The sequence below is a fragment of the Acinonyx jubatus genome, chromosome B2 (genome assembly GCF_027475565.1).
Source record: "Acinonyx jubatus isolate Ajub_Pintada_27869175 chromosome B2, VMU_Ajub_asm_v1.0, whole genome shotgun sequence".
Taxonomy (NCBI): Eukaryota; Metazoa; Chordata; class Mammalia; order Carnivora; family Felidae; genus Acinonyx; species Acinonyx jubatus.
This window is the reverse complement of record NC_069385.1, coordinates 118,326,271-118,347,687: the sequence shown is the minus strand read 5'-3', so window position 1 is coordinate 118,347,687 and position 21,417 is coordinate 118,326,271. Positions and strand designations below refer to the sequence as shown.

The 21,417-nt window shown below is 45.6% G+C and overlaps 2 protein-coding genes across 5 annotated transcripts; one reads left to right on the top strand and one right to left on the bottom strand.

Moving 5' to 3' along the window:
- Nucleotides 1-504: 504 nt before the first annotated feature.
- TAP1 (transporter 1, ATP binding cassette subfamily B member) lies at nucleotides 505-8,294 on the bottom strand. Its single transcript, XM_015073530.3, has 11 exons — nucleotides 7,493-8,294; nucleotides 6,898-7,012; nucleotides 6,612-6,742; nucleotides 5,387-5,592; nucleotides 4,754-4,951; nucleotides 3,846-3,974; nucleotides 3,501-3,689; nucleotides 2,731-2,904; nucleotides 2,313-2,475; nucleotides 1,880-2,016; nucleotides 505-1,109 (listed from the first exon to the last, which is right to left on the bottom strand). Exons 1-11 carry the CDS (start codon nucleotides 8,088-8,090, stop codon nucleotides 897-899), a joined length of 2,253 nt encoding a protein of 750 aa, XP_014929016.1. The 5' UTR covers nucleotides 8,091-8,294; the 3' UTR covers nucleotides 505-896.
- Nucleotides 8,295-8,578: 284 nt separating this feature from the next.
- PSMB9 (proteasome 20S subunit beta 9) lies at nucleotides 8,579-13,706 on the top strand. Of its 4 annotated transcripts, none has more exons than XM_015073532.3 (6): nucleotides 8,579-8,764; nucleotides 10,603-10,670; nucleotides 11,664-11,795; nucleotides 12,456-12,585; nucleotides 12,829-12,970; nucleotides 13,526-13,706. In XM_015073532.3, the coding sequence occupies exons 1-6, from the start codon at nucleotides 8,735-8,737 to the stop codon at nucleotides 13,651-13,653; spliced, it is 630 nt and encodes a 209-aa protein (XP_014929018.1). In that variant the 5' UTR covers nucleotides 8,579-8,734; the 3' UTR covers nucleotides 13,654-13,706. The 4 variants fall into 4 exon arrangements, with proteins under 4 accessions (XP_014929018.1, XP_014929017.1, XP_014929020.1 ...); XM_015073531.3 differs by having other exon boundaries at nucleotides 11,661-11,795; XM_015073534.3 differs by having other exon boundaries at nucleotides 8,629-8,764; nucleotides 10,418-10,670.
- The last annotated feature ends 7,711 nt before the right edge of the window (nucleotides 13,707-21,417 follow it).

The window sequence follows — 21,417 nt, the reverse complement described above, 5'->3', positions numbered from 1 at the left end:
CTGAGCACGGTGAGGGAACTTCTCTAAGCCCCGCCTCTCCTTGCAACCTGTATTGGCCTAAACTGCCCGGCAACTGTTTACGTCACACGACCATGGCCCTCCCAGAACGGACGAGATTTACTAGACAACCCCGCCCACTAGGCTGAAATTACCCGCGGCAGGTGCCACTTCTGAGCCCGGTGAGCTCTGGGGGAAAGGACCCAGGCGGGACGGGGCAGATGGTAAACTGAGCTCAGCGCTTGGCGCGCTTGCAGTTCCTCTAGTTGCGCTCGCCCTCCATCTTCCACCTCAGAAAGGCCACCGCTCCGAGCTGCAACTGCTAGTGCTTGGAGGGCGCTGTATCCCACTCTGACTCATCCTTGGGGGCGGACGTGGGAGCATGGGGAAGTGGAGGGGCAACCATAGGAAACAGAAAACTTAAGGGAGGATATGGCATATTTAGGACTGTGAAGTGTGCAAATGCTGGTGAGCCATTTGGTGCACTGAAAACAGGAGAGACCACAGTTATAAAACACCACCTTTGTTATAAATACCAAGAATCCAGAGTGTGTTTATGGGCCAGCATATGCCTTTAGTCCTATTGGAAAGTATTCTTTCTGTATGTTCTAAAGTTCTTCTCATTTTCAGGGTTCTATCCACAACAAACCTGGCTCTAAACCCAGTTACACTAAGGGGTTATGAACTCTGTTTTCTTCCAAGAAATCTGCATTATCAAGAGGAGCTTGGAGACGGGGTAACATTCGTGGCAGAATTTCAGGCATCGTTCTAGGATGTCACTCCTCCTAGAAGCAGCTGTCTATTGTGCAGCTCTGGTAACACCTTTGTTCCCAAATTCTCCACTACAGAGGGCAGAAAAACAAGGGAGGGAGGTGGCGTGTGCAGGTCTGAGAAGGCTTTCATTCTGGAGCACCTGACCCCTCAGCAGCCTGCATCATGTCCCAGTAGCGTCCGTTCCTCTCCATGAGCTGCTGGTGGGTTCCTGCTTCACAGATGGTGCCTCCTTCCAGAAAAAGGATTTGGTCAGCCTGCTCCACCAAGCTGAGACACTGGGTGATGAGAAGCACAGACCTAGAGCCCCGCTCAAGGCTTTTGTACAGGAGCTGCTCCACCTGAGAAAAGACACAGACTCTGTCAAGAACCCAGGGAGACACCTGTGTTTCCAGAGCAGGGGCAGATCTCACCAGGATCACTGCCACCTCTGCCAACAACCCCAAGGAGCTGAAGATTCTTGTTCTGAGTGCTCTTCTGTCCAGCCTTTGATTTGTTAAGGACTGTTTACATGAGGTGGCGACAGCAGAATAAAAGTCAGAGTCCTGTGGTGAAACCCATAAGGGAAGAGTAAAGGGTATCAAATAGTCTCTCCTCTCTACCTATAAACTGGGGATTTTCTATTCTATTTTAAAGAAATATAACTTAGTGGTAAAGAGCATGAGCATTCAGATCAGGCAGGCTTGCCTTTGGGTCTACGCTCCGCTATTCAACAGCTCTAAGACAGTGAGCAGGCTACTCAAACTCTCTTAGCCTCCATTTTATCGTCTGTAGAACGAGGATAACAACACCCAGCTCACAGGCATTTATGATTAGTAAATGAGTGAGACAGTACATGGAGAGAGCCTAGTAGCATGTCTGGCACATAGTAAAAGAGTAAAAGCTCAATTGATATTAATATTGTTAGGATGGTCTTCTTATGTTTGGCTTCAGAGATTCAGAGTCTGTAGATAGTCTCTTTGAATTGGTTCTAAGCATCTTGGGGAGCAGCTGTTGGGAACTGAGAATTCCAAGGATTGGTTTGGATAATTATGTTAGTACACCTCACACAGGATGAATGAAGGAGGGGAGATTGGGTGGGATATAGCCACTAACAAAATGTCTCTCTCACCCGTAACTGGCTATTTGCATCAAGGGCACTGGTAGCATCATCCAAGATGAGTACACGTGGTTTCCGGATCAGTGCTCGAGCCAAGGCCACTGCCTGTCGCTGACCCCCTGATAGCTGGCTCCCAGCCTCGCCTACCTCTGCAGAGATAAGAGCCCAGGTGAGGCCTGGACAACCACATGTGCGTCCACGTGCTTGCGTGCGGGTGCGCACACGCATGCACACACACACACACACACACACACACACACACACCCCAAGGACTGGATGCATTCACTTTCCTTCTGGGAAGGTGAAGAAGTTTGGAAGATGTGAGGATGAAGAAGCCATAGGAACAAGATCCTACAACTTCAAACTGATCTCAGTGGGTTGGGAAGAATGCTGAATAAAGGTTTCAGTAAAGATGTCTGGGTAATGACACGAGCTAAGAGAGCACCTGTGTTATAGCCCTGAGGGAGTTCAGAGATGAAGCTATGGGCTCCAGACTCCATTGCAGCAGCTATGACTTCCTCCATAGTTGGCTTCTGGACCAGGCCATAGGCAATATTTTCTCGAAAACTCCTTCCAAATAGCTGTGGCTCTTGTCCCACTGCAGCCACCTGGGACAAAATATGATGAAGAGGCATAGAACAAGGAACAGAGGAGTGTGGTTATCCAGAGACTGATGACTCAAAATCTTTACTGAAAGCATATCACAAAATTCCACACCACAGCCTCTCTCCTGACTACACGCCATCTCCACTCAAGGTCCATCACTCCTTAGCCCTCCTTTCAGAGTGCTTGGTGACAGTGTTCGTTGAGAGTTCTTCTTACTCAATGCCCCCTGCCCTCCCCCATGCCATCTTCTTGCTCACCCGTGTGTGCAGGTAGCGATGCTCATATTGGGGAAGGGGCTTCCCATCCAGCAGCAGCTGCCCCGTTGTGGGCTGGTAGAGATTCTGGAGCAGGGCAGCCACTGTGCTCTTCCCAGACCCATTGGGCCCCACCAGAGCCATCACCTGACCAGGATGCAGGGTGAATGTCAGCCCCTGGAGGCCAGAGAATCAAAAAAGAAAAGAGGCAGACTAAGGCCTTGAGTCTGCCATTGTCTTGTTACATAGCATGATGTCTTACCCCAGAGAAGAAAAGGAGAAAAAATTGGGAAATACGGCCACTCCTACCCTCCCATAGGCATAGACCTCTGTTCCTCAGGGATGACAGCTCCCCAAGGAGTAGAGATGGAAGGTGAGGCAAAAACCAGAGCAAAGACCAAGGACTGCTATGCCACACACTTGGTGTTACATATCATGAGAAAGCAGAAAAAGAAATCACATTCTAAATCACAACTGGAAACAAAGAGAAAAGACAGAAGACTAGAGACAGATTTTGCTTCAGCAATTCCTTAGGATGTGAGACCCTTCCCCCTGAGAGCCTCTTCTCCCATCCTCTTTAGAAATCCAAACCCGTTCTTGAGTGTGGGGCAGTTGTACGGAGTAGAAGGTGCTCATCTTTGCCTTCGAAGGATTAGGCAGGATCTATCTGAACCTTGTGTTAAGCAAGCTGAAGGCAGGAAGGAAGTTTGGGATGGCAGTGTCGAGAGTGTCTAGAGTGCGGCCGGTGAACACCAAGGATCAGTAGGTTGTACCTGCAGCACTGGGACATCTGCACGGTTTGGGTAGGCAAAGGAGACATCTTGAAACTGGACAAGGCCCTTCAGGTTTACGGAAGTCAATACACCACTGGCAGGACAGCGAGGAATCCGGTCCAGGTATTCAAATATTTTCTCTGAAGAGCCCACAGCCTTCTGTACCTTGGGGTAGGTGGAGAGCAGTACCTGGAGGCGAGGTAGGAGTATTGAGAAGGGGGAGAACGAATCTCCTTGCCAAGGTTATGTGATACGAGAAGGGTAAAGAACAGAAGGAAGGTGACACAGGTGGTGACAGAACGTGGGACAGAAAAGCACAGGAGAATGAAAATGGAAGGGTCTCACCTGAACTACCACGGTGAACTGGATCTGGTAGAGAATAAATGTGACAAGGTCCCCACTGCTTACAGCCCCACTTGTCACCAGCCGCCCACCGATGTATAGGATTCCCACCTTCAGCAGCATCTCTGAGAGCTATGGGAAAGCCACAGAGAAAAGGGATTGTGGTTGAAAAATCTCGAGGGAGGTGCAAAGAACTAGACTCATTAGTCATTATGAAGATGTAAAGTCTCTTTCCCCCAGGTAAGAGCCAGAGGCTCCCCAGGGGGAAAGGAAGAATGCCGAGTGGGGGCTCCATGGTGTCTTGCTCAGTTACACCACAGAAGCCATCACCATCATTATCGCTTTTGAGGAGCATTTTGCTCTTCACAAAAGGCTTTCGTGAATGTAGTGCCATCTAATATTCATATCAACAACACTGTAGACAAGGTCATACCAATCCCACTTTTTAAAATGAGGAAACGGTCTCAAGAGAAAATAAGTTACTAGCCCATGGTCATAGAGCTAGTAAATGGCAGCCACCAAGCCAGGAATTCCCAAATATGGCTCTGGTTCTCTTTCCATTATATAATGGCTTTCACTAGCACAGCCACAGAGTCCCAGCATGATGCAGGACCAGGTGCAGGAATTTATGGCTCCCTGAGTGCTGCCTGAGAGGCAAAGGAAGGCCCTGGGACTGGAAAACGTGGCCTCTCCCTAAAAAAGGAGGCTGGATGGACTCTGCGTACCTTAGTGAAAGGAAGCCATCCAGAGGGCCTAAAAAGAGGGAGGCAGTTAGGAACGCTGAGTAGGATGAGAACACCGAACCAACCATTGCCCAGTGGAGGAGGAGTGTGGAACAGAGTCATGGAAAAGGGAATGGAGTCAAGGCATCTCAGGGGCAAGAGAATAGGCATTTATCTCCGGGTGCTCACACTGATGGTCCAGAGGTCGACTGCATAGGCCAGAGCCTCCTTCTGATGGAGTGTCTTCATATTCTGCAGCTTTTGCCTAAACTTCTGGGCCTCACCCTCCTCGTTGGCAAAGCTCCGGACTGTGGGCATAGCTGACAGAACCTCAATGGCCACCTGGCTGGATTCTGCCAGAGATTCCTGGACCTGTGCTGCCAGTGCCTGTGGAGACATGGACAAGAGATGTCACACAGGGTTGGCAGACCGTAAGGGACACTAATACCTGAGTTACCTAGTTGGAGATTAAAGGTGAGAAGAGGCAGCTGAATGAAGAAAAGAGAAAGGGGCACCGTTATACTCCCTGGATACTAAAGAGGCACACAGGAGAGGAAATCACTGAGAAGGGTCGTAGAGAATCATAATCTTGAGACCAGTGATCATGTTTGTAAAGGAAGATTGTGGGCAGAAGTTAGAAGAGACTACACACAGAACATGGAGCTCAACACTGAGCAATCCAGGAACATGGCTTATAGGGCCAGGGAGTCCCGTGAAGATGGGGAATCAAGTGAGGCAGCCAGGAAAGAACCCTGAGAGGAAAGAATTCTGCCTAGTCTGGGAAACGATGGTCTGTGTAGGGAGGCATCTCCCTGGACATACCTGGTACCATTTCCCCAGCGTCTTAGGCATAAGAAAAAGCAGAGGCAGGACGACCAGGGTGACCATGGTGAGGGACAGTGACCCCCAGAGCATGAGCCCCAAGAGACACAGCCCCCGCACCAGGTACCACAAAAACAGGCTCAGCTTCTCACTCAGAGACTCACTCAGGGTGGATGTGTCCTCTGTCACCCGAGAAGTGATGGCTCCTGCCAGGGATTGGGAAGAAGACAGTGGATGAATGAGAGGCTCTGGTAGGTGGGACTAGCAATGAGCCAGGGGGAGGGGATGGGGGGACAACTCGATGTTCTGAGGAGGCTGAGGAAAACAAGGTAAGGGGGAGAGGGCAGTTTAGGGATCCCAGTGTAGGGAGAATGAGTATTAGAAAGAAAAAGCCTAGGGGCGCCTGGGTGGCTCAGTTGGTTAAGCATCCGACTTCAGCTCAGGTCATGATCTCACAGTTTGTGAGTTCGAGCCCCCATGTCGGGCTCTGTGCTGACAGCTCAGAGCCTGGCACCTGCTTTGGATTCTGTGTCTCCCCCTCTCTCTGCCCCTCCCCTGCTGGTGCTCTGTCTCTCTATCTCAAAAATAAACATTTAAGAAGGAAGGCAGGGAGGGAGGGAGGGAGAGAAAGGAGAAAGCCTGGCGAAGGAAGGAAGGAAGGAAGGAAGGCAGGCTGCCCATGTGAATTTCCATTTCTCTGACAGATTTTTGTTCCTTAAAGAACACGAATACCCCATGCTGCATACAAGGGCAAGAAGAGCTTAAGCTGGTCACACAACAGAGCTGGAGAAAAACAGAGGGTGCTGCTAGAAAGCAGTCCAGAAAACTATACTGAGCACTGGGCTGGGAATCAAGAGACGGGCTCTATCCCCAAGCTCCTCTCTATCCATAGGTGACCATGCCAGTTTCAGCATTTAGGGTCCAGGTGTCAGTTTCCTTCTCTGTAAAATAGGCAGCTGGACTCTGTGACCTCCAAATTTCCAGGTTTGAAATTCTGTAGCTTCTATCTAAATAGACACATAGGGATAAATCATGGAAAATCTTAGATGGAAAAAATTCAGAATATTATAACATAACATAACATAATATTTTTGCTCTTGAGGTATATCGAGAATAAGAAATGACAATGTCTATGTGTGAGAGAGACCAAAGTTATAAGTAAAAGAGGATATATGGGGCATATAGGGAGAATGCAGATATATAACGAAAGAGTTTCAGGACACACCTGTTTGGTTCTTTTGGAAAAACTCTGTTTCCTGGCGCAGAATAGCCTGAAATACTTCTCCCTGCAACTGGCTGTGCACACGACCCATGGTGCTGTTATAGATCCCATCACCCACGAACTCCAGCACTGCACTAGAGAGACATGGAGAGAAAAAGGATCGGGGTGTGTTCAGAGGACAGAGAGAAGGTCCCAAAGAAGTGCACTTTGGACAGCTGCCCCAACTTCTATCTCCCCCTTTTTCTGGGCCCCCCATTCTCAACCTTCCGCCTTCATTCAGCCCCCAGACCTGGCTGTGGTGAGAATGGATATGAGCGTTATGTATCTCATGAAACCAGAAGCTGTCCCATCTTGTAGAATGAAGTCAATGAGCCGGCCGGTGAAGAACGGCATGGCCATCTCCCCTGGAGAGAGAAAGGAGGGACCGGTCAGCCAAGCAGATAAGCTCCAACCAGACTGCCCCCCCCCCTCCAGCCCATCCCACTGTTTCACTGTCACCAGTATCCTGAGGGCACCAGCAGAAAGAGGACACTGAGAACACAGCCCTGCGCCTGAACAGGTCACCTTGGAACTCACAACCTTGAGCCCCACCAGACTTTTGTGCGTTTGCTTAGGAAGGCCAGAGGTCATAGGGTGTGCTGACCAGAAGAAAGGACTGGCCCAAGGTGGCCGGTGAAGCAACGTCTGAGGTAGCATTGGAGTCCACGACTCCTGACTCAGACCCAGTCCAGAGCTCTTTCCTGGTGGTCTTCTCACGACCAGAGCTGGGTCGCCTTCCCCCATCCACATTTCCCAGAACCCACATTAACCGATCTCACTGCCCATTACTTTTGATGCCCGCCCAGTCCCCTACTGTCCGTCCCTCTTAGCCGCATCCCTCTTACCAAGACAAGACAGGACACACAGGACCAACAGGAGCGGGACGCGTCGTCTCTCTGAACCCAGGCAGCCTACAAGCCGGCGCACCGCACCTCCTGAACCTCCGTGACTTTCCGGCACACAAAGTTCCCTGAGCTTATGCCAAATGGCAGCGGCAGGCAATGCTGCTACATAACTGAGGGCGAAGGCATCCAGGCGACTTCCCCAGTGCAGGATCCTGGAGCTGTGAGAATCCCTGGGAACTCTCCATGAGCTCAGCTCTCGGAACAAGGCAAGTCCCGGCAGGGCCAAGCTCAGCGCCGCCGCCAACGACTGCAAAGCAGCCAGCCAGCCCCGGACTCCTGCGCTTTCGCTCCCGGAGCCGACCGTTGCCCTGAGAACTCCACGGGCCCCCAGCCACAGCACAGCCCAGCGGCTCAGGCCCACCACCCAGACCCGGAGCAGCGGCAGCGCGGTGGGCACCAGCACGGAGCATATTCCGGGGAGCGCGCCCCGGAGCAGCACCCAGTCGACGAGAACCAGCAGCGCTATCCCCGGCCACGCGAGGGAAGTTCGGGAAGGGCAGAGGCACCCGCAAGGCCTGGGGGGCCCAGAGCTGGCCATGGGCGCGCGAGCGCTGCCGGGGGTCGCGCCCCCGCCTGGGACTCTCCGCTGTCCCCGCCGTGCCGGAGGCTCTGGGTGCCGATCGAGTCTGTGCCGGTGAGGGCGCAGGGACCGGCGGCCGGGAGAAGAGGGAAGGGCGGGCGGCGGCAGGGCTTTCGGAAAGTCCCGGGAACGCAAGGTTCAGGCCGCGCTAGCTAGAAGCCAGCCGTTTCGCGGAAAGGGAAAACGAAAGCGGCAGGCCGCTCTGTAGATCCGCCCCCCTTCAGAATGTGGCCCGCCCAGACTATTTTGGGAGAAGGCGTGGGAATCCGATCTGAGGTTCTGGAGAGAGAAGTCTTGAGGCTCCGCCTTCTCCATCAAGCACACTCGTCCTTCCTTTCATTGCTACCTCTTGCGGATCCCACTTGTCGGGACTTTCTTTACCCCAGCCTTGGGACTTTCTTAACCCCAGGCCTTTTCGTCACTTGTCTCTGGGCAGTTCTGTCCTAAGTAGGTTAGCGCCTGGTGCGAAGCCGCACCGAAAGGACCCCGGCGCCCCCTAGCGGTCTTGGTGAGGGCACGGGGCTATACAGGCTGAGTGCTGCCCTCGGTCCCAGGAAGAAAACCAGTGCCCCAGGCGGCAAGGAGCGCGGCGCCTCGCGGAGATGCTGCGGTCTGGCGAGGTCCACACTGGGGTAAGTAGTCTGTGCTAGAGGTTTAGCAGAGGGGTGGAGAAGGTGGCAAGACAGGGGGACCCCGAAAGCTCTGAGGTGTGAATATTGTGACTAACAGAGTGAGAAGGTAGTTTGTGGCAGCCAGTCAGTGCCTGTAGAGATGCCCTGCGATGAATACAGGGCATTCATCATCTGAAGGGGGTCTTGAAGGGGTCCGCGAAGGACTAGGCGCGCGACACTGGTGGAGAAGGAGGTGCTTTGGCTCTTAGCTGGAAGTGTTGAGGGGAAGCTTCTCTGAAGCGCTTTCGCTTTCAACTCTGGACTAGAGAGAGGGGCTGGTTAAATCAAGGAAGGGGGTCGGAGAAGGTGCAGATGGATGAAGAAATGGTGCCCTGGGTGAAGTAGGAGCGCGCTTGGGAGAGGAGAATATGGGCACTGATTGAGAAGGGACAGCTCATCACACAGATCTTTGATAAACTGGCCCCTGCGTAACTCATACCCCCAGCCCTGATAATGGGGGCTCCTTGTGAGCTGGTGGTGCCCTTCACCAGCCTGATCCACGAAGGCTCCTGCTTGGCCCAGGTGCTGCTGTGCTCCCTTCCCTGGGTCGTCCCTGCCCACTCCCATCCGCCCGCCCAGGCTCAAGGCTGGCTGGCTTCTGCTCCCAAACTACTGCCACCACCCTTGGCTTGGGGGCAGCTTTGTCTTAGAGAAATAACCTCTAGAATAGGGCTGCCCTTATTCAATGGCCCTCTCTTCATGGTAAGTCAATATGTCTGAAAGCACACTCAGGGCTATAGCCCTGGGGTCCAGAGTAACTTATGGGGTGATGAGAATGCACTAAAACCATTTATAAGGTAGAAAATCTACCCCCCCCCCCCCGCCTGTTGAGCAGTGGGAAGTAGGAAACAGAAGTCAAAACAAGAGGTGGGAGTTAGACCTGGGTTTTAGTCCCAGTCTGCTATTAACTCTGGGTGACCTTGATAAGTCAGTTGCCTCCTCTATGATTCAGTCTCCTCATTCGAACCAAGAATCTTTAAGGCTCTTTCCAACTCAACAGGAGTAGAAACCGTATAGCTTGATTCTTTTCACCTTCCTGAATTCTTTTCCTTAATTTCTTTTCTTGACCTGAAAAAGTCAGCTTTTCTTGACTTGAAAAACTCCCCCAACAAGCTGCCTCAATGGTACAGATCTCTTCCCCTAGCTACTGTTGACCTCTTGATCAGAAATCCTTAAATGAAAGCTTCATGTTAAATCATCTCATGTTCCTGGCTGCTTCCCTCCTTACTAATGCATGACCCTGCTAACCGCTGCGGCCCTTGATGTTTTCTGCTGTTTAATAAGCTAGTTAAGGGGGATGTGGGGTAGAGAATTGTGGGCCAAAAGAAGACATGACCCTGTTTCCCAAGGTCACAGTCACTTGCTCTGTGTTGGGTCCATACCATATCTGCACACACACACACCAAGCACACGTGGTGGAAGTAATTCACCTGTGGGGCTGCCTTGCACCACAAGTACTGGGGCGCCAGTGCTTGAAAGTGCCCCCCTGAGCCAAATGTCTACCTCTGAAAACCTCATCCCACCTCTTTCTTTATAGTTGGGAAGGATTCTACTTAGGAAGGTTGGGACCTACGGATGTGATTCTTTCGACCAGGCTATGACCTTCTCTTGCAGCTAGGAGAGGAGATAGAGAAAATGGGAAGATGGAAGGGAAATCCCGTATTGGGAGTCATCTTGGCCTAAATTACTGTATGACCTTGAGCCGGTCACCTCCCCTCTCTGGGAATGTTTCCTCATCTGTAACATGAGAGAATCAAGACTCTTCCTGCTCTGACATCCCATCCTCCACATCTCCGCAGACGACCATCATGGCAGTGGAGTTCGACGGAGGTGTTGTGGTGGGTTCTGACTCCCGGGTGTCTGTAGGGTAAGTACCCATCAAGGTGAATGCTTCTGGAAGGATGTCAATGGCTCCCAAAACAGATTTTTCTTACCCATTCATGAAGAGACTGGTAAAGTAGAACTTTGAAGAAATTGAGTTAACCCTTCAGAAAGGCCCCTATAATGAGATATATGGCAAGTGTATGGGTCCCTGAATTCATGGAGGAGAATCAGGAGCCTGAATGCTTATGTGGCCTGTCCCTACAGGAGTGGGTATATAAGAATAAGGTATGAGAAGGAGGTAGGATACAAAGATTTCAGGGTCCCTCCTTCCATCTATGTTTAGAAATAGAAAAGATGGTTCTGGGCACCTGGGTGGTTCAGTCAGCTGAGCATCTGACTCTTGATTTCAGCTCAGGTCATGATCCCAGGGTCGTGGGATCGAGCCCCAAGTCCTCACTGAGTGTGAAGCCTGCTTAAGATTCTTTCTCTCCCTCTCTCTGTTTCTCTCCCCCACTCATGCTCTCTCTCTAAAATGAAATGAAATGAGATGAATAAAATAGAGTAAAATAAAATAAAGTAGAAAGGAAAGAAAAGATGGTTCTGCCAAGCAGATATCCTAGCTTCTCATCCGGTACATGTTGAACTAATTTTGTCTCCTCCATCCTGACCAGTTTCCTCATATGCGAAATGGGTATATGGGATTAGGTCAATATTGCTTACTTTATGTCACAAAGAACACACAACTTCCTCTAGATGGGTATAGTAAAGAAAAATTGCTTAAGCACATTATTCTTAAGGTACTATTTTTTGTTTTATTATAAACTCTAAGCCTGAAAATTAAGTCTAATTTTGATCATTACTTGCAATATTTTGTTTAATTTGAGATGATTTTTTTTCCTGCTCCAATCCAAGTATGAAATTTCATGTACTCTGTGGTGGCTGTCCTCTTGTCAAATAAATTTGACAAACACTGGATGATTAACCTCAAAAATTGTGGCAACACTAACGCTGATGACTGTTGACTCCTTCCCAGCAGAAAGGCAGTGGTAAACCGAGTGTTTAACAAGCTGTCTCCACTACACCAACACATCTATTGTGCTCTCTCTGGTTCGGCTGCTGATGCCCAAGCCATGGTTGACATGGCCACCTACCAACTGGAGCTCCATGGGTATGAAGCTTTGGGGTTCTCAGTCCACAATCACTAGAGTTCTTCCAACCAGAAAACCGCTATAGTGTCCTATTCCAGGAGCAGTGCAGTGAAAAGTGAAAAATTCTTGTTTGGACTCCTGTTTTTATTATCTTTGAAATGGCACTTGAATCCCAAACCTGGTTTCTGCATCTGTAAAGTGGAGATAATTAATAATACCTACCCTATCTCACCCAATGGTTATTTTGAGAATCAAATGATCCATGCGAAAATGACTTGAAAATTGTAAATCACTATCCTAATATAAATAACGAGAAAGAAGATGATGATGTGGCCTACCATACTATCAGGCAGTTACCCTGTGAGAAGCCAAGATCACTGGTGCAGAAGTAACGCTTATCTGCTTTTATCCATAGAGGCAGGGCCGTTTCAGCCAAGAGTTATACAATTGGGGGATGGGTGGGTAGAACAAAGAGTAAAGGAGGGGAACATTGAAATCTTCTTAACAGTTGGTTGTGTGAGATTGGTCTCCCTGTACATGTGGGAGAGAAGCTGGAGTTTGAACTATTACAAGTATGGGTTTCAGATTTCAGGTGTCCCTTGGCAGGGATCATGGTAACAGCACAGGAGGGTGGAACATCTGGAAATTATATTGAGCCCTATTACTAACACTTCGTTTAGGTTGGAACTGGAAGAATGTCCGCTTGTTCTAGCTGCTGCCAACGTGGTAAGGAATATTTCTTATAAATATCGGGAGGACCTGTCTGCACATCTCATAGTAGCTGGCTGGGACCAACGTGACGGGGGCCAGGTGAGTCTTTCCCAATGTACTCCCTCCCTTGGTGTTCCCCACTACCCTAGAGAGGGAGATAGAGGTCATATGTCATTCTAGCAATGAGTTCCAAGGACACTGCCTTTAAAAGCATAGTATAATCTCAACGGACGGGAAAAAGAGATAGTGGGGCTTCGTTGCAGAATAGAGACACCCTGACTGTCTCAGTGGCAAGGAGAGGATTGATGCTTCCATAGTCTGACCTGAGGACACCTCCCCTAGGTGTACGGAACCCTGGGAGGAATGCTGACTCGGCAGCCCTTTGCCATCGGTGGCTCTGGCAGCACCTATATCTACGGTTATGTGGATGCAGCATATAAACCAGGCATGTCCCCTGAGGAGTGCAGGTGTTTCACCACCAAAGGTAACTAACCAAATGGAAGGGTGCCTGGGGAGGGTTTTCAAACACAGGAAGGAAGTTGAGAGTAAGGAACACAATGAGGAATACATGAGTGACCATTTAATGTCCAAACTGGAACACTTTTGAGAGCGAAAGAATGCAGGACAATGCTACACTAGATGGGACTTCAGAACAACGGCAAAGATCTGACTATTTTTTTGAGTACCCCATATTAAAATATACAGTTACTCTAAGAATCACTGGTGTGCTAGAGTGGGCTTGGGCTAGCTCATGAGAGTCAATTGTTAAATATTCAAGGATTCATAAACTGCTTATTTAGCTATTCATAACTTGAAATCCATTGTGGTGAGAGTTTTGAGACCACCAACACCAGGAGATGTTACAATAAAGACTTTATTTTTTTAAGTTGGTTTACCAGCACACCACTTGATATGTGTCCCTAGGAGATGGGTTTTCAGGTCTGAAAGTGGTAGTAAGCTTATAGACAGGACGGGAAGGAAAAGATTTCTGAGGCTAAGTCATTCTCTTTCCCTCTCTCCAACCTGAAACCCTCTGCAGCTATCACTCTGGCCATGAACCGGGATGGCTCTAGTGGGGGTGTCATCTACCTGGCCACTATTACAGCTGCTGGTGTGGACCATCAAGTAATTTTGGGTAATGAGCTGCCGAAATTCTATGACAAGTGAATCTTCCTCAGACTTCCTTTCCTTATTTTGTAATAAACTGTCTGGGACCAGAACCTGGTATGGTCAATGGAAAATGGGTGCTCAAGGAGATGAAGGTTAGGGGAGGGGGCTTCTTCCCTCCCAGAAGTTAGATACCCTTTCTTAATGTGTTCATTCACATTAAAGATCAATACATGACAATTGCTTAAAATTGAATGATTTGTGAGTCTCAAAGAACAATAACAACCATCAAAACACTGAGCAAGGTATTCGCTAAATGCTTATAAACTTTATCTCTTATAACCCAAACAAAAGAACTTACATGGATTAGACTACTACTTCCATTTACAGACAGATGAAGGCTTAGAAAAGGTTAGTCCCTTGACCCAAGTCAAAGCAAATTCAAAAGCAGAAATCTGGAATTTAGTTCTTTTTTTTACCGTATGCCCTTCCTCTCCCACTATATGAAACTTTCCATTCCCTCAAGCATCGTATATCATGTCTTCCTTGAAATCTGCAATAGTTAGCCAGCACAGTGGTTGACACTCAAGAAGTTATTACCAGATGCCTGAGTAACTGTTGTTAAACAGGCCGACTTACAGCCCAATCTTTGCCATGCACTTGCCAAGTCACAGGACAAATTATCCCCCTTCTGTGAGCCCTCACTTCCTCTTCTGTCAGGTAAAGATGTTGAGCTACTTCTAAGGTGGGATATGGCTTGGATATCCAATGTCATCTTGCTAATAAGTGAGCAGTTAAGAGATATATTTAACAGAAATCATAGTAGGCTACCCAGGAAGCTGCTGTCTGCTTTTCTTTCTGGATCTCGGGCTTAACATATAAATTCAAAGTACCCTAAAACAAGCCTATGCCCTCGGGAGTATGTGTTTCATTTGGAGGAGAAGAAAAAAATCTAAAATTGTAGAGACTTGAGTTCTTTCTAGCCATGGTATTTAATTTATTCTGAAGTTTAAAGTAATAGCTTAAGAACCTATCTCTCCCACTGATCACAACTAGAAACTCTGGAAAGCAGACAAAGAGCAAATGCGGAAGGACTCTGAACAGTAGACAAAAGCAGGTGGGCTATGAGGAGAGCCAAAACTTGGAGAGGGAACACTCCCCATGGGTAGTTTTGGATTTGTCTCCCTCTTTCATCTCCCAGCTTTGTCCTGAAGTCAGGCTTCAGGTGCAAAGCCGCAGTGCCCTAAATTGCCTAGAGAAACATCATTGTTCTGGCTGGAGGAATGGAGGAACCGGAAAAAAGGAACCCTGTGTAGGGGAAGAGTGCAGGGGGGTTCCCACATGAGGGAGCTGGCTGGAGAAGGGGATTCCTTGAGTCTAGGTTGGAACTCTCACGAGTACCGAGTGACCCCGAGATACACAAACGTGAGGCACAGCACGGACTTTTTGAGGGCTGAACTAGATTTAAGCCTTTTAAAATTAGAAAGCTGTCTTTTTCTTTATTGGCCAATGAATTGTGTCTTGTGTCCCTCATTCCAAAAAGGACTTGTAGCAGTTCACAGAGACAGACACAACTGAAAAAGGGGAAGGAAGAGAAGAAACTGGGGCAGAGAGAAAATAAAGCTAGGAAATAAGTAAAGCCAGGGGATCAAACTAAAATACAAAATGAACATCTTCTGTTAAGATTCTCAGGATCCAGGGGCGCCTGGGTGGCGCAGTCGGTTGAGCGTCCGACTTCAGCCAGGTCACGATCTCGCGGTCCGTGAGTTCGAGCCCCGCGTCAGGCTCTGGGCTGATGGCTCGGAGCCTGGAGCCTGTTTCGGATTCTGTGTCTCCCTCTCTCTCTGCCCCTCCCCCGTTCATGCTCTGTCTCTCTCTGTCCCAAAAATAAATAAAAAAAACATTGAAAAAAAAATTAAAAAAAAAAAAGATTCTCAGGATCCACATAACAGTAAAAACATATGGTATTTTCTTTCTCTGTATGACTTATTTCACTTAGCATAACACTCTTCAGTCCCGTGGGGGAGGGGAAGAAAAAAAAAGAGGTTAGACTCTGAGGGAGAGAGCCAAAGCATAAGAGACTCTTAAAAACTGAGAACAAACTGAGGGTTGATGGGGGGGTGGGAGGGAGGGGAGGGTGGGTGATGGGCATTGAGGAGGGCACCTGTTGGCATGAGCACTGGGTGTTGTATGGAAACCAATTTGACAATAAATTTCATATTAAAAAAATGAACATCAAAAAAAAAGAAAAGAAAAGAAAAGGAGTACTGGATTTGTCTTATACTGGCAAACAAGAGCAAATTGTAAAATATTCAGAAATTGTGAAAGACAGTTGTTAACCATGGGTATCTTAACATTGGCCATGATTGGAAGTATTTATTCTACAGAAACCAGGAATGTTACACGTCAGAATTTTTTTCCCCAGAGAGCCAGTTTAACAGGGCATATATTTATCAACCAGCTACAGATGGGTAAAAAACAATTGGCTCTGAGCTACAAGGTGGTGAAAACAAAGAAGGAAAGGAAATCAGGTATGAGGTTCATATAAAAGGTACAGCACTTGGGGCACCTGGGTGGCTCAGTCAGTTGAGTGTCCAACTTCGGCTACAAGGTGGTGAAAACAAAGAAGGAAAGGAAATCAGGTATGAGGTTCATATAAAAGGTACAGCACTTGGGGCACCTGGGTGGCTCAGTCAGTTGAGTGTCCAACTTCGGCTCAGGTCATGATCTCGCAGTCTGTGAGTTTGAGCCCCGCATCGGACTCTGTGCTGACAGCCTGGAGCCTGTTTCTGATTCTGTGTCTCCCTCTATCTCTGCCCCTCCCTGCTCATGCTCTGTCTCTCTGTCTCTCTGTCTCTCTCTCTCTCTCTCTCTCTCTCGTCAAAAATAAATAAACCTTTTTTTAATGTAAAAAAATAATAAATAAAAGGTACAACACAGGGAATATAGTTAATGATATTGTAATAGTGTTGTGTGGTGACAGATGGCAGCTACAACTTGTGTTGGACATAGCATAACATAAACTTGTGGGATCACTATGTTGTACACCTGAAACTAATATAACATTATGTGTCAACCATACTTCAATTTTTAAAAATTAACTAAAAAGAAACCATCCAACAAAAACAACTCTATATACATGAATAAATTTTCAAGTCACATAGAGGATTTGCAAAAACAGGATATGCATGATACCCTAAAGGAAACTACAGTAGATTCCAAAGCTTTGAAAAAAGCTACATTTTATAGCCATATTATACTAAAAGTAGAACTTGATAACAAAAGGATACCTAAAATTCTCACAGTTTGCAAACTAAGAAAGTATTAATGAATAACGTGGATTTAAAAGGCAGTCATGGGGTGCCTAGGTGGCTCAGCCAGTTAAGTGTCTGACTTTGGCTCGGGTCATGATCTCACAGCCCATGAGTTCAAGCCCCACATCGGGCTCTGTGCTGACCATTCAGAGCCTAGAGCCTGCTTCACATTCTGTGTCTGCCCGTCCTCCACTCACACTCTGTCTCTCAAAAATAAATAAGTGTTAAAAAATAACAATAATAGTAAATGATAAATGGCAACGACATTTTAAAAAATAAAAGGCAGTCATGAGAGAAAATAACACATTTAGAACTAGGTGGTAAAAATGTTGCATATCAAATTTTATGAGATGCAGTTAAAGCAGTACTCAGAATTTTACAGCTTCAAATACATTTATTACAACAAGAAAAGTTAAATATAAATGGCCTAAAATTTCTCCAAAATTTTGAAAAAGAGTGATTGAATAAACTTAAAGCAATAAGAAGGAAGGAAATTATAAAGATAAGAATAGAAAGCAATTTAATAGAGAACAAAAACTATGTAGTAAAAATTCACAAAACCGAAAGCTCCTTCTTAAAAAAATATTTGTAAGATACTCAAATTTAGAACAAGACTAATGATGAATAAAGGGGAGAGAAAATGAAGAAACAACATACGGAATGAAAAGGGGAGAATAGCCTACAAATATTACAGATATGAAACTTAATAAAGGGTATAATTATCAAATCGAAAATTGAAAAATTTCAATGAGACAGATAGCTCCTACAAAAATTTAAACTAATGCAATTTGTACAAGAAATAAAAATTTGAGAATACCAATAAATATTGAAGAAATGAAAAAAGTTGCTAATAGCATCTGATAAAAATAATTTTTTTAAATGCCCACATGGTTTCACAGGTGAGTTCCATCAAACATTCAAAGAGTATACAACTCCTATCATATGTGCTTTTTTCCAGAAAATAGAAAAAAGATTAAAGCTGTTCAGCTAATTTTATTAGGCTAGCATAATCTTGATTTCAAAATGAGGTATGGGGAGGGCACCTGGGTGGCTGAGTTGGTTAAGTGTCCTACTCTTGATTTCTGCTCGGGTCATGATCTCACTTGATTTCGGCTCAGGTCATAATCTCATGGTTAGTGGGTTTGAGCCCTGCATCAGGTTCTGCACTGACAGCACAGAGCCTGCTTGGGATTCTCTCTCCCTCTCTCTCTGCCTCTCTTTCTCTCAGAATAAATAAATAAACATTTTTAAAAGAGGCGGAGGAACAAAAAAGGTAATAGAATGAACTGTTAAGCACAAAGCAACTCACTTTGAATAAAGAATATATACACACAAAACAATACACATTTTTCAAGAATACATATAACCAAAAGATATATACAAAACACAAAGGGTTGCCTTTGGTGAAGGGAAAGAAACTGGAATTTGGGAAACGTGCATCAAAAGAAATAAATAGTAACAAACATAGAGAAGATTTTGTATGGACCAGTGATGACCATGTGCCATGAACTGAGGAATATAATTCTACTATTTGTGTGTAAGATTTTTTTAAAATTAATGACTCAAAGAAAATCATAGCTCTGAGAGCAATTTATTCTATATTTCCATGACAAATATTCGATAATTCCCTATTTTTTCCATCTAACTAAATACAGGGAATATAGTTAAAGTGTTCAGTTGAAGATCAGGATTTAGACAGGGGAGATAGAAATTAAAAAAGCTTAGATTCCTCCCTACATTTACAGCATCTCTTTCCAATTAATTATCTCCATTAATATGTATTTTTTATTCTAAGTCTTTTAGAATCTAATAAACATCCTCTTTTTTATATAATGAGCCAGAATATATGGATTATCTTTGGTCCTCTTTACCAAATTCTTAACTCTGCTGGTTATGGGCATACATTGTAAGAAGAAAACTGTCTTAATTCCATTGACCTTATTCAGAAGCATTGGAAATTGGTTCAACAATATTCAACTTTACCCAACAATGTTTATGACAGAGTTGTATGTGGAGTATAGGTATGTGCAATACAGACTATATGCTCTCAAAAACTCAGAGATGAAGTACAGATATTCAATGTTTATCTAAACTGTGTTGGCAGGGAAGAGAGTGGATTTCTCTGGGAAGTGCTTTCTCTAGGAAATGTAATAGTCAGAGTCCTCTGGGTACCTGGGTACCATATCTGGGTACCATAGCCTAACCCAATTGACACAAAATCAGCCATCACATGGCTCAAGGTGCAACTTTGAGATAAATGTGGTGGGAATGTTGAGGAAGGAAATGGACGAGGTGCTAACCCATTAGGACAGATGAAAGATCACTGAAGTGTCAGACTGACCTCACATCCCAGGTAACATGCAAACAGGTTTTAGATTAAGTTAGGTACCAAACAAATACTGAGTGATTTCATTGAGGATTTTTTGTCCCTACCTTTATGGGCTAGCTGCCTTAGACTGCCTTAGAGAGCATACATAGAAAAAAGAACAAATTAATAGCTTTTCATCCAAACTCAAGACATGAATGAGAAATTCTAAAAAACCACTGTAGCAGTTTTAAAGGATACCTTTTCTTCTGTATCCTAGCACAGATGTAGATGAGGGTCATAAAGCTATTAATTGTATAACCCCATATGTATATATATGTATAACCTCTTATGCTAAGGTAAGGCCACTAGTTGGGAAGATTCGGGCCCTGAGATATGACATGGTGATATATGAACAGATACAGGGAAGTCAGACAACTGTGAATCCTCACTCTCCCAAGCATCTTTGCTGGAAGAAGCAGACCCATTGCATTAGTTATTTATTACCCTGCCATACCCACTTTATTGGTTATCTATTGCTGTGTAACAAATGGCACCGAAATTTAGCAGCTTAAAGTAATAAACATTTACTTTGGGGCATTATTGGGACAATAGGAGACATTTGAATATGGACTGTGTATTTGATAATATTGTATCAATTTTAAGTGTCTTGGGGGTGATGCTGGTGGTATTGTGGTTATGTAGGAGAAATATCCTTGTTCTTGAAACACACATGCCAAACTATTGATGGATGCATTGTCATAATGTCCACAGATTATTCTCAAATGGTTTAACAAAATAGTTCCTCAATGGTAAATAGATAAATAAAATGTACTATATTCACACAATGGAATCCTATATAAGAAATCCATATGAATAAACTAATAATTCAATAGCATGGATAAATCTGATAGAAACAATATTGAGTGAAGAAGGCAGACACACAAAAAATACAAGTATCTTTCAGTTATATATTGCTGTGTAGCAAACCACCCCTAAATTTCATGACTTAAAACAAAACCACTCATTTTATTATCTCCTGAGAGTCTGTAGGTTAACTGGGCTTTAAGAGGTACTGATGTAGCCCATGAACCAAAGCATTTATTCACGGCAGATCCTCCACACAGCATCTCACATTCCATATATGGACAACAGTTATGTTTTCTGGCTGACTATGGGATTCCACAATCCTTAGAATACTCTAAAACTTGCCCTGCATTATGAGTCCTGCCTCCCCAGAGTAGAAATCAGAAAACTCAATTCCCTAGGCCATCTTTAAAGCTAGGGCACCAATCAAATTCATCCACCTGTGACTTCAGTTCAACACTGAGCAACAGAAGGAAATGGAGGTCCACTCTGCACTTATTTCACTAACAAAGGTGACAGAAGAAGTAGTTGGCTTTTGGGGAAGCAGTGGTTAAAAAAAAGAAGTTCCTGGAACAGAAGTGGTTGAGGAGGTGTCTTCAATACCAATTGTGGTAAAGTCCCGTTCCTAACAACAGAGGAAAAAGCAAGCTTTAGAAGAAGTGGGACAGCAGCAGTGATGCGGTTTATCAGACATATTCTGTGTCTGGGTGGGGGAAGGGGTGCGGGGGTGGGGGGTGTCTTGTCCTGTTTATAATGAGCCTTCCATCTGTTGTCTCCACATTTTTACTCTAAAACCCTAAGTCTGAGAGAAATGTATTTTTTGGACTTTTTGAAGTCTTATCAAACTCATTAATGAAGGACCCAGGAAGAATAAAAGAGACTTGATTCAAAGACAAAAAAAGGGGGTGGGGGTGAGAGAGAGATTTGCAAAACCAAGATGAATGTAGTCAGGAAAAATTGCTGTTAGAGATTCAAAATGGTTAATGTACAACAGAGCAATAAAATCACAACCTTGACATATCTTCTTTACCAGAGAAAAAGCAAAGCCATCATACTTTATCAGCTTTCTACAGATTAATCTCTAATAGTACAAGGCTGGCTGGGTTCTTTTTAGTCAAGTTACAATCCCTAACACACCCAAATTGTGATCAGGCAGAATTATGAGAAAGTATTCAAGTATGAGAGTGAATAATCAAGCAAGCAAAATTTTTGCCTTATTTCTAATTTTTAGAGCAGTTTTTCCTGTATAAATAAGATTTTTCAGAACATTTTCAGTAATGTTCTAATTCAGTATCATTAGATGGAGAGTCTCTTTTATTTAGCCAGTTCAGATTTCAG